We start from the raw sequence: 11,034 nt of genomic DNA on the forward strand, positions 1-11,034 counted from the left end.
CGTGTTCTGTAGTAGTTTGAAGTCGTCAAAATTTGCAACAATCGCTATGAAAAAATGAAGCGATTCGCCGGTAAAAATTATTAACGGACTTGTCGTTTTCCTCCGTGAGGAAGATTGTGATTAGTTTACGCATAATCCAAAGAATCTGGAACGGATAGATCATACGACTGGATCGAAGGAAAAAGGGTGAGTGTGTCAAGCATGATTATATTTGTTTTGTTTTTCTTTGTCGCTGATGTTTTTTCTTTTTTTAATTTTTCTGCTTTGTGACATTTTACTCGAATTTATGATTCTTAGTAAAAAATACATATAATGAAAATTGTATTAAATAACTACCTATCATTAAAAATTTTTCTTGCGGAGTCGCCGTAAGAGATCACCTGCCGGAAGGGGTGAGCCACCAGTATTTTTAGTGAAATTTGACTGTAATGGATAATGTAGTTTCTTTAATTATATGTTTTAAGTAGTAGTACTAGTAATTTAAATTATTGACAATTGAAGAAATGTTAGTTCGGATAATACCGCGCTACTTAATGCGCCTGCGTTCTAATAAGGTATATACCTTATATACTTTTTGATTAAAGCCTTATCGTATGTATTTTGATACGCGTAGTAATACGGTTAAATTGTGAATTTTTCAGTAAAGTTTATTCAATTAAATTATGTCTGTAACTTAACACTGATATTGTTTTTTAAATGTTGTTATTTAATTAATAGCTATGAAATGAGATAATTTAATTAAAAGTGAAATATTAATGATGAAATAAGTTGTGACTATCGAAAGTATTTGTAGATTAAAATAGTATATGACACGTATAGGTCTAAATATTCATCGCTCGTTTTACCAAGCAATTGACATGCATGTTGAGCAGGAAAATTAAGTTAGTCATGTGTCTTATATCGAGATAAAATACGATGATATATGGAAAGTAATAGTTTGTGTGATTATTTAATGATCAACAGAAAGGAAGAATCCACTTGTCAAATACGTTCGATCGACAGGAACCTGATCTCCCTAATTCTTATTTGTTACGCACAACGGAATAGCGTAGTTTTTCTCGTATAAAAATTAATATCAGTTTCAATACAACTTCAGTATAATAACACAATTACACAGGAATGTAATTTTAAGATTGTTATTAAACGGTTTATTTATAAAATAAATAAATGGATGGATAGTACAGTATCTGAAGAACTCAAAAATGTACGAAAATCGTAGTTCTTTAGCTTAATCATAACTTAATCGTAATTACATTTTTCTTGACAAAATCTCTACTATTTGCACCTTGTTCTTGGAATTTTTCACAATAATTTTATTTAATATTAAAATAAGAAAACAGGTATCAGCATCAACATAACATCTATAATTTTAAGTAAATTATAATTGTAAAAATAAAATACAAACAAGATGCGTTACATGTGATTGGACTGTAAGAAAATTTAATCAACAAGGAAAGTTACAAAGTTACGAATTCATGAAAGTGAAATACAGTTCTCTTATATGGAGATTTTTAATCGGCTTGACGGATTATCAATGCAAAAGGTATTTCGGAGATTGAGTGTTCTCTTGGTCAACGACAGGTTGTAAAAACAAGTCTAATTCTTGTTTAGCTGTATAGTGTTGTGTGTTATGTTATATGTGTGTGCGTGCGTAACCCGGGTGGCATTGGCTCGTCCATAAAGTTAGGTACGTGGAGGATCGTTGTGGCGCGCGCGCGGGGCCCAAGGGCTTGACAACCACTGCTTTGGAATTCGAGTTCTTTATTTTTATGAGAGGCAACGTCGGAAACCAGCCTCTTTGGTACCCTTCTCACCTGTTACATACCATAGACATTTATGCTACCATTTAACCAAAAGTTAAGGGTCCTTCCGTACATAAAACACGCTCAACTATCTCGCCAATGGGTCAAACGTGTGCTTTTTGTCTCTGCAATTTCGTTTCCAATGAAAAATAGTTTTCGTTCGATTGTCGAATCCTTCAAACAATTGCTCGAGCAAATTTCCTATCCTCTATAATGAACTATGACTCGCTATAAAAAGGTTTTTGTATTAGCTCTAACCGTTACAAAATTGTTACACAAAATTGATTTGTTTCTTTCTATTTCATGACATATTTATCAGAGAAATATTAACTTAACTAACAAAAATATAAGAAATCAAATTTTTCGAGCATATCAGAAGTGATTATATCCACGTATTGTGTTTATCTTTTTATGGGATAAAAACTTTCCGTGTTAATTTCGTATATTAAATTATTGCGTAGGCGAGCGGCAAGGTGTAATCCATGAATGGATCTACCTACATCTAACACATATGTTAGCCAACAAATAATTTCCATCGGTCTTTGACGTGTCAGCACGGTTTTCTGATCGTCACTTACAACGATTAAGTGTTAACACGTGGGTGGAAAGCGGTGCGCGCAACGAACGGCAGTTTCTAACACCGTACATGGTCAATTTCGTGTTGTTATTGTGGTACCTCTGTTCGCTTTGTTTGTCACGATGCAGTTCATCGCTCATATTTATATTGCTGATATATCTTCAAAAAACTGTTTGGATATTTAACCAAATGTTTTGAATGTAATTCAAAATTTCTTCTTTCACTTAACTGATTTATTTTTTTAGGTGGAAGAAATAAAGAGATGCTTTTCTCACGCATTAATGTCTTGTTTAATGCAGGTCAAACCTTTTGTAGATATATAATAACACGTAGGTTATAATCATATGGAAAACGTCATTACCGTGATAATACTAAATATTGTACAATTATTATTTGTAAAATAAACTTGTAAGAGTTGATAAAAGATTTATCCTTTCTATTTTGCTTTTTGTAAATCACTACAGTAAAAACGGCAAAATTTCATGCGCGAATCCATCTTCCTTCATTACTCTCTAAGAATTGTCATGATTGGTGAAATTGTTAGCGCGGCAGAATCTTTTAAAACAAATCGCGTTTGCTAACATATGCAAATTGCATTATACTATATTTCGCAGGGTTTGGAATGTGCGACCCATTTGATAGGATGCAGAGGGAAGGCGTGCGTTCGTGCCGAAATGACGAGTCGTGATCAAAACTAGAATAAATACGTTCTATTTCCACATGAACTCAGCATGTTCTAAACTTAAACGTGGTTGGCCAGCATTAATTTTAGTAGACCCTCACTCTTTCTCTCTTGTGACTGGCGCCTCGAGCTTCTACGAGTCTTCGAGAACCAGGTCGAAAAAGTAATCAGCGAAAAGAAGGAAAGATGTATAATGAACTTTTGTTTTTCTTGATTGTAGAATGTGTCAAGATGCGATCTATGTCCTCCCTATGTGCCGTTGTCACGGTTCTACTTCATGTTCTATCCAGTTTTGCATATGGTGATTTCTTTTCCACATTTTTTTATTTTTAATATATTATTATGTAATTATATTTTCAACATATTTTTGTTATGATTCAATAGGACAAAGACAGGAGCTAGGCATGTTCTTCACCAGGCATCCTCAACCCTTGGATGCTCCAATCGGCGATGACGTAAATTTTGAATGCAATTTAAATCTCGGCGCAGACCGTTTCTCCTGGCATCATAGACCATTGGGTGCAAATAAGTGGTTGTCAGTTTTCCACACACTTAGTAATGGTGACAAAACATCTAGGCACGTGGTAAACTTCGATAACGAATCGAAAGCTGGAGATTACCGTTGCATTGCTTTTTATGGTAACCTTTTCTATTTTATCTAACATTTCTTGTAATATTGAAAGAATATTTTGGTAACTTAGTCTTCTGTCTATTAGGTTCAAGTGGTTTAGCTTCTGACCCAGCAAGATTAACGCTTGCTACATTACAGAAGTTTTCCGATAAGACCGACATTATTATGAACGTTCCAGCAGGGAATATCGTGCCTATCACCTGTCCTGTGCCTTACTCTGCCCCGGAGGCGATAGTTCAATTTTACAAAGATAATAATCCTTTACAAAATGTTAACATAATTGGTAGCAAAACCATGGTTATTGAAAATGTTAAAGTATCGAACAATGGATCTTATCATTGTACCGCTAGCAATTATATAACTACACAACTATATTCAAGTAATCATAAAATAATTCTAAATGTACTCACGAACAACAGCTTTTTAGCACCATATTTTATTAAACAACCACAAACAGAGTATAAAGTTTTACGAGGCAAAAACGTAACTTTGGAGTGCTTTGGAGCTGGTTATCCAGTGCCCTCTGTCACATGGAGTAGATTAGGTGGAGTATTGCCATCGAACTCCATTAAAACTCCGATGGGTCTAACGATAATTAACGTTCAGTCAGCAGATAGAGGGGAATACGATTGTGTATGGAGTAGCAAAAATATGCACATCAAGTCCGTAATCATACTAAAAGTTATGGAAATCCCAAAAGTAACTAAACCGCCGAAAGCGTCTACATTCTCTGAGGGTGGAGAATTGGAGCTTTCTTGCGCGGTAACTGGCGAACCACAGCCAAAAGTCGAATGGTTAATTAATGGGGAATCTTTGACTCCCGGCGATGGAGTGGAAATGAATATGGAAATCAAAGGTTCCACACTTCTTATTTCTGAAGTTGAAAAAAAACACGCTGGTATTGTCCAGTGCGTTGCAAGCAACGAGTATGGGTCTCATTCTGGTTGTAATTTATTAAGAGTAAATCCTAAACAGCACATTGGAACGACTGAAATTAGACAGGATTATGGTATTTCTAATCCAAGACACAAACATATCAGGGGAGGGGGAAGAAGAAGAAGTAAAGAGGGAAAGCGTAAAGGAACTGGTAATTTCTTGCACTTTGTACATCAGTTAAATATTTTATTTTATTTTTATTCTGTTCTATGTATTTTTAGCGGTGTTAGTACCACCGAACCAGCCAAACGTCACAAGACTCTCAGACATGTCTGTAATGGTTAGGTGGTCCGTACCCGAGAACACAGGATTGCCAATTCAATTTTTTAAAGTTCAGTATCGAGAACTTGGACAGAAGATGAATGGTAAACAAGCTAAATGGATGACCGCAAACTCAGAAATACCGAAACACATACGGTCGTTTGAAGTAACCGATTTACAACCTAATCATACTTATCGGTTCAGAATTGCTGCAGTTTACTCAAACAATGATAATAAACTTAGTCCTAACTCCGTGCGTTTTCATCTTAACAAGGATGGTGGAATTGAGAGCAACAAAATGCCAATACCTCTATTAACAAACACTGAAGCCTTAGGTCCACAGGAAGTACTACTTATTTGGCAGAATCTGGATAAATCAGCAGATATTGATGGTTTCTACGTTTACCATCGAGCTTCTACCTCAGCTGGAGATTATATAAAAACTACGGTTGAAGGGAAAGATTCTTTTAATATAACTATTTCCCATTTACAACCGGATACGACGTACGAATTCAAAGTGCAGAGTTTTTCTGTGGATGCAGCTTCAGAATTTTCTCAAATCCTTCGACAAAAAACAAAAAAAGCTATGAATACGAACGAACATAACGATCACGATAATCGAAGTGATCATGGCAGCAATTTAACGTTAGACAGCCGAGTAAGGCCCGCGGATGATAAAAATGTAAATATGTACGTAATAATTGGCGGAGTTCTTGGTGGGTCGACTTTGTTGGGTAGTGTAACTGTTGTTGCAGTAGTGTATAAGAGAACGAAGCACAAACAAAGCCGAGAATTATCACAAAGTGAAGGTAAAATTAATTATTATAGCATTTAATTTAATATTATAGCATTTTGAGAAAGAAGTAAAAGTGTTTATAAATGTTAAACATGTATCCTTTATTTTAGGAAAGCCGATAACAAACGGAAGAGTAATAAATGGTGGAGTAACTGACTCGAAAATTAATATAACATCAAATCCTCTTGCTGGTCTTGATACATCTGAAGATATAATACAGCCTAAGGTCGGTATTTGTAAGTAGCAATATTAATACTTTCGCTTTGTCAAAGAAAAAGAATGACTGCGGGCTGTTATTTCAAGAAACAAACAAAAATATTATATCAATATTATCTATCTCGCTGTTAGTCAACAGTCATTCACTTTCTCTGTGCAAATAAAAACAGTATACTAAATGAACAGAAACACGATCTTAGTCGCGTATATACGTGGCTATTTTATACACCTTGACGGTATTTAATATCGCGACTATTCGTACTGTCGTGTGTGTGTTCTGTCGGCTTGTAATCCTGTGGAGTTCAATTTCAGACTAATTAAAATATAAATACTAAGTGCAATATTAACCAAGTAAAAAGTTTGTTCTCAATTTAAATCATTGATATATTTATAAATTGTGGGGTAAAAGATACAATCGCACTTAATGGTATGCAAGTAAACCTCATTATACGGTGTTTACGTACACAAATACTACATTCTTGCTGGAAATTTCCTTTTTGGTTCTAAATACATACTTTTTTCGCATGCCCTATAGATTGATACACAAGACCCTAGATGTTAAATCACAATATCTATTCATATCCACAAGGTATAGCCCGGGGATAGCACATTAATTCGATCATTATTATCATCAAGCCCGATTAAGTTCCATTTCGATAACTAGACTCGATAACGAGTTGAATTGCAGACTCCGACGGATTACAGCTGTACGCCATTTTTTATAAATGACTTTTTTTTCACTGTGCCTCCATTTTTTAACTTTTAACTATTTTATTATTCCTTTTTTTATTTTTTGTTTTTACGATTTCTTAATCTTCTTTCTTTTCTTTTTATTTTTTTCAAATATCTACCATTTTTCTCCTTCATATTTTCGCACGCGACTATATCTATGTTTACATTCAACTAACGTCTTTCTGCTTTCAGACTATTCGATATTAAGAAGACTAGTCTTTTGTAGCTTTAGCAATTGGTCGCGTGCTGTCCTTTAAATTCTACTTGTACACTCTCTGCACTCTCTCTGGAAGCCGCTTTTCTTTCGTATTTTCTGAACACCACACACGTACGTTATATATTATCTACATGCCTGTGCTTCTCTGAATGAGATCTGAAAGAAGCGAAACGAACACACATGTTTCTAAACAGACCGGGCAACAGTCACCGATGGAAATGGCCTCGTTTCTTAACGGGCAAAACAACAGCAACAACAACCATAACAACAGCGACACGGCAGGAACTGATCAGTGAACACATCAATAAACTGAGAGCCTCCACTGTTCTGGGGATCCACTGCCTATCCAACTGTGTTTCTGCTAACAAACATATTCCCTATGCTTTGAGAAAACCCTTATAGTACCCAGGCCATATTTTCTAATGTCACATTAAACTTTTATAAAATATTCCTTTTTGTAGGAATGAGAATCTATGAAGAAAGTGATGCATGAACATTGTTGCTTCCAATGATGCTCCTATCTTAGTGAGATTTCGAACTATTATTTAGAAACTTTAGTCATCTATTAGGTTTATAATAGATAAACCATTTCAAGACATTTACAGGGTGTCATAAAGGTATGCTCAAGTATTTAAATCAAGATTGTTAGATATATATTCGTCTAACAATCATATCCTACGCATTCAGTTTTAGGTTTCATTCTTCTTTCTTTGTACGGTAAACTACGATTTTTTAAAGCTCAAAATAGAATAAGAAATTCGTAATCGATTATGAAGTGGTTAAAATTTATTAAGTACCTGTTCGATATCATCGATTACTCCGTCTTTTCATCTGTCTATCCCTGTTGCTCTTGTTCGTTATATTTTATTTCTTTTTATACTCATTAGCACGTTTGGTTCTAATTAAACACAGGCAAATGAAAAATTTACGACCTCTATGAACTGTTCATTTTTGTGACATGTAGCTTTTACCGTATTCGTCCAATTCATATTAATTCTAATCCAGGCAGCTTTTATGTATTACGTTTGTTTCCTGATTTAAATTAATTAGCGTCCATTATTTTATGTTGTAAATACGCGAGACATTAGTAATTACGTCATATTTAGAGGCGAAAGATATTGTGCCTGACGAAAAAGACAGCTGTGCTAGTATTTTACGTTACACTACATATTTTATAATGTTATTGATGATATTGAAATCTTTGGAAATTCTTGAATTGTAATAGAATGGAATGTCATACAAATTTTCGTATTTCTTAAATTATTATTGTATCGTTTCAACATGTAGTATGCTTATTCACATGTTATCATTGTTGAAATTGGTAAAATAAGAATTTTAATGGATTCATTTTTGCGTTAGAACGAACCTCATTGCTAGTAGAATAATTTCTAATAGAAGAATAGACAAATCAGTCGTACGTGGTTAACAGTATTTTCTACATAATATCAAGGAATTATAGTAGAATAACAGTATTTACCTAGTTTTGAGTTATATACCGTAATTTTTTTAGTGATCAATATTATATTCCTGAGGGTAATGAAGCTTTATGATAAATCATGTGCAAAACTATTCGAAATCGTATAAAAAAGTGTTGCATCTTATTAGTCAAAATTTTAATATCAAAAAAATTAAACAAGTTTGTAAATAAGTATTTATAAAATTTTTTTACCGTTACATCGTTTTATATATAACATATTTTTTAGTATAATGTTAATTATTTAAATTTTGTATTTAAAAAAATAAACAATCGTGATAATTCACGGGGTTGGAAGATCAATTTACAAGCGAAGAACAAATAAGAATAAATAAGAACAAATTTATGTATATACTATGATGGAACAAATTTTATGACAGAGCATATTGTGCCTTACATCTTGCCTATACAAATTAGTATTAAGGCTAATTATTTATATATCTATGTATGTATATCAACATTCTGTGTACTTAATTTTTTTTTTAATAAATACGCTCAAAAAGAAGTTCAGATTTATTTTAAATATCATATATGAAAAAAGCTCCATTGCTTAATTCTCTTCTGCGCAATCCATTTTTGAACTTCATGCACGCATTAGAAAAACAATGCTTTGCTTATCTTCTCATATCATATTCGATCACAATTAACTTCTTGTCTTGACTATAATTAATTGTATTGTTTGACAACCATGCCAATGATTGATATCAAATCACGTATGCCATCAAATAATAATTAATAATTAACTAATTCGTATGAAATTATGTACGAAAATTACATACGAATGTTGCTCAAAGTTTCAGCTTTCCGATGCAACTACAAAAGTTCACAAATTAAGTACAGAAAATTCGAAATTTGTGATTTTTCACGGTCGCATACCCTCTGTCCTTTTCTAACCGCTAGCTGTCCTTGTTCATCAAATAATGTGGTTAAACGACCTCCTGTATTCTGTGTTCCTGCTACTCTCTTCAGCTTTTGGACCAAAATCATAGATTTGGCGTTGAACATAGTCGGCGTTGAACATAGTCGAAGAATAGAAAACCACGAGACGCATTGAGTCGGACATTCTCATTCTCATTATTCTCTTAACAGCCTGACGAACATGAAGTCATAGATGAAGGCGAATGATTTTATTCTTGGTAAAAAGAAAATGAAACTACGATGGTTATATGCTTACATACTTTTTACTCACTTTGAAAGTTTCACACATACACGATAATTGCTAACGCCATAATTTTACAATTCTTTTCTTGTAACTTTCATTTTATTTTTTATCCTTTCCTTCATTGATCTGAAAATATAAATATAAGACAGTCAATAAAAATTCCTATCTTCTATAACATAGTTATAATGTAAACAATTAGCTAACCCTCCTTCTTTATCACTCCTAATTCTTCTTGAGTTTTTACTTCGTCGTCACTTTCCTAATCGCTATTGACGGTCTTTCTTTCTTTTTTTATTTGCAAGTACACGTGGTTCAAGCTGGTTGTGAGCTTACTTTTGGATCAGTTAAATAACCATGAGCTGATTTGCACTTACCACTAAACTTTTTATTTAATTCTTCTTCATCTTTCTCTGCTTTTTCACCAAATGATAAAAGATTGAAATCTCTGTAACAAAATTTTGCATTGCAAAGAATAATACTATCATGGATAAATGCTACAAACATATATGATTTTTACTTTATTCCTGTCCTTTACTTCTTCACTTTCCTGTACTATTATTGTTGGTATAATTTCAGTAAATGGATTGTTCAATAATTCAGCTTTTATCATTTTTGGAGCATAAAGTGGTTTATCATTCTACAAAACAGAGGAAATATTATATTTATATCAATTCTTGATACATTTTCTTATAAACATTAAATTTACCTCATCTACAAGTGCTTCTTCAAGTTCAAGCATGTCATATATAGTTTCTTCAGTAACATAACCGAAAGTTGATTGTTTATTCTGCAAATCTAATTGAGAACCAAGAGTAAAGAAGAATTGGGAACCACCGTTATCTTCTCCAGCATTAGCCATAGCAATTAAACAGCGACCACAGGAACGTAGTCTAAAACGAACTGAAAAAAAGTATTCAATTCAGTTAGACAAAAATTCCACTCTACACTGATGTATAGCACAAACCTAATCAAGAAGACTAATTTCGGAAATAGAAAAGAAAATGCACTATTACGCAGCACGATTTCACAGCAACTAACACATTCGGCACTATTGCTCGAAAACGCACTCTCGAAACCGAAAAAAAATATCCAATCCCGTTACAGAAAATTCCACTCCACACTAATATATAAAACAAACCTAATCAAAAAGCATAATTTCGGAAATAGAAGCCAAAAAAGTCTATTGCGCAGTACGATTTCACAGCCACTGACACATTCGACACTATTTCTCGAAAACGCACGCTCGAAACCGTAAAAAGGTATACAATCCAATTAGAGAAAATTCCATTCTACACTGATATATAGAACAAACCTAATCAAAAAGCCTAATTTCGAAGATAGAAGAGAAAAAAGTCAATTGCGCAGCACGATCTGAGAGCCACTGACACTTCCGGCACTATTTCTCGAAAACGCACGCTTGAAACCGAAAAAAAATATCCAATCCCGTTAAGGAAAAAATCACTCTACGCGAATATGTGAAAAAATCCGGTTCAAAAAGCCTAATTCAAAAGATATAAGCCAAAAAAGTAAATTGCGTCACACGATCTG

The 11,034-nt window shown here is 33.5% G+C and overlaps 1 protein-coding gene across 6 annotated transcripts; it reads left to right on the plus strand.

Annotated features, from left to right (window-relative positions):
- Nucleotides 1–158: 158 nt before the first annotated feature.
- On the plus strand, nucleotides 159–7,205 carry LOC108551203 (interference hedgehog). 6 transcript variants are annotated; one of them, XM_017905276.1, is made up of 7 exons: nucleotides 159–186; nucleotides 3,282–3,362; nucleotides 3,446–3,700; nucleotides 3,778–4,779; nucleotides 4,850–5,698; nucleotides 5,796–5,911; nucleotides 7,045–7,205. In XM_017905276.1, the coding sequence occupies exons 2-7, from the start codon at nucleotides 3,293–3,295 to the stop codon at nucleotides 7,144–7,146; spliced, it is 2,394 nt and encodes a 797-aa protein (XP_017760765.1). In that variant the 5' UTR covers nucleotides 159–186; nucleotides 3,282–3,292; the 3' UTR covers nucleotides 7,147–7,205. The 6 variants fall into 6 exon arrangements, 5 of the variants coding, with proteins under 5 accessions (XP_017760765.1, XP_017760766.1, XP_017760764.1 ...); XM_017905277.1 differs by lacking the exon at nucleotides 159–186 and adding an exon at nucleotides 849–881; XM_017905275.1 differs by lacking the exon at nucleotides 159–186 and adding an exon at nucleotides 3,077–3,215.
- Nucleotides 7,206–11,034: the final 3,829 nt, after the last annotated feature.

Source organism: Eufriesea mexicana, unplaced genomic scaffold (assembly GCF_001483705.2).
Source record: "Eufriesea mexicana isolate 0111107269 unplaced genomic scaffold, ASM148370v2 scaffold3780, whole genome shotgun sequence".
Taxonomy (NCBI): Eukaryota; Metazoa; Arthropoda; class Insecta; order Hymenoptera; family Apidae; genus Eufriesea; species Eufriesea mexicana.

Coding starts and splice junctions, on each gene's coding strand:
- LOC108551203 (XM_017905274.1), top strand. CDS start 3,248: ATGTATAATGAACTTTTGTTTTTCTTGATTGTAGAATGTGTCAAGATG. Junction 3,701..3,777: donor CCGTTGCATTGCTTTTTATG/GTAACCTTTTCT, acceptor TCTGTCTATTAG/GTTCAAGTGGTTTAGCTTCT. Junction 5,912..7,044: donor AAGATATAATACAGCCTAAG/GTCGGTATTTGT, acceptor GTTTCTAAACAG/ACCGGGCAACAGTCACCGAT.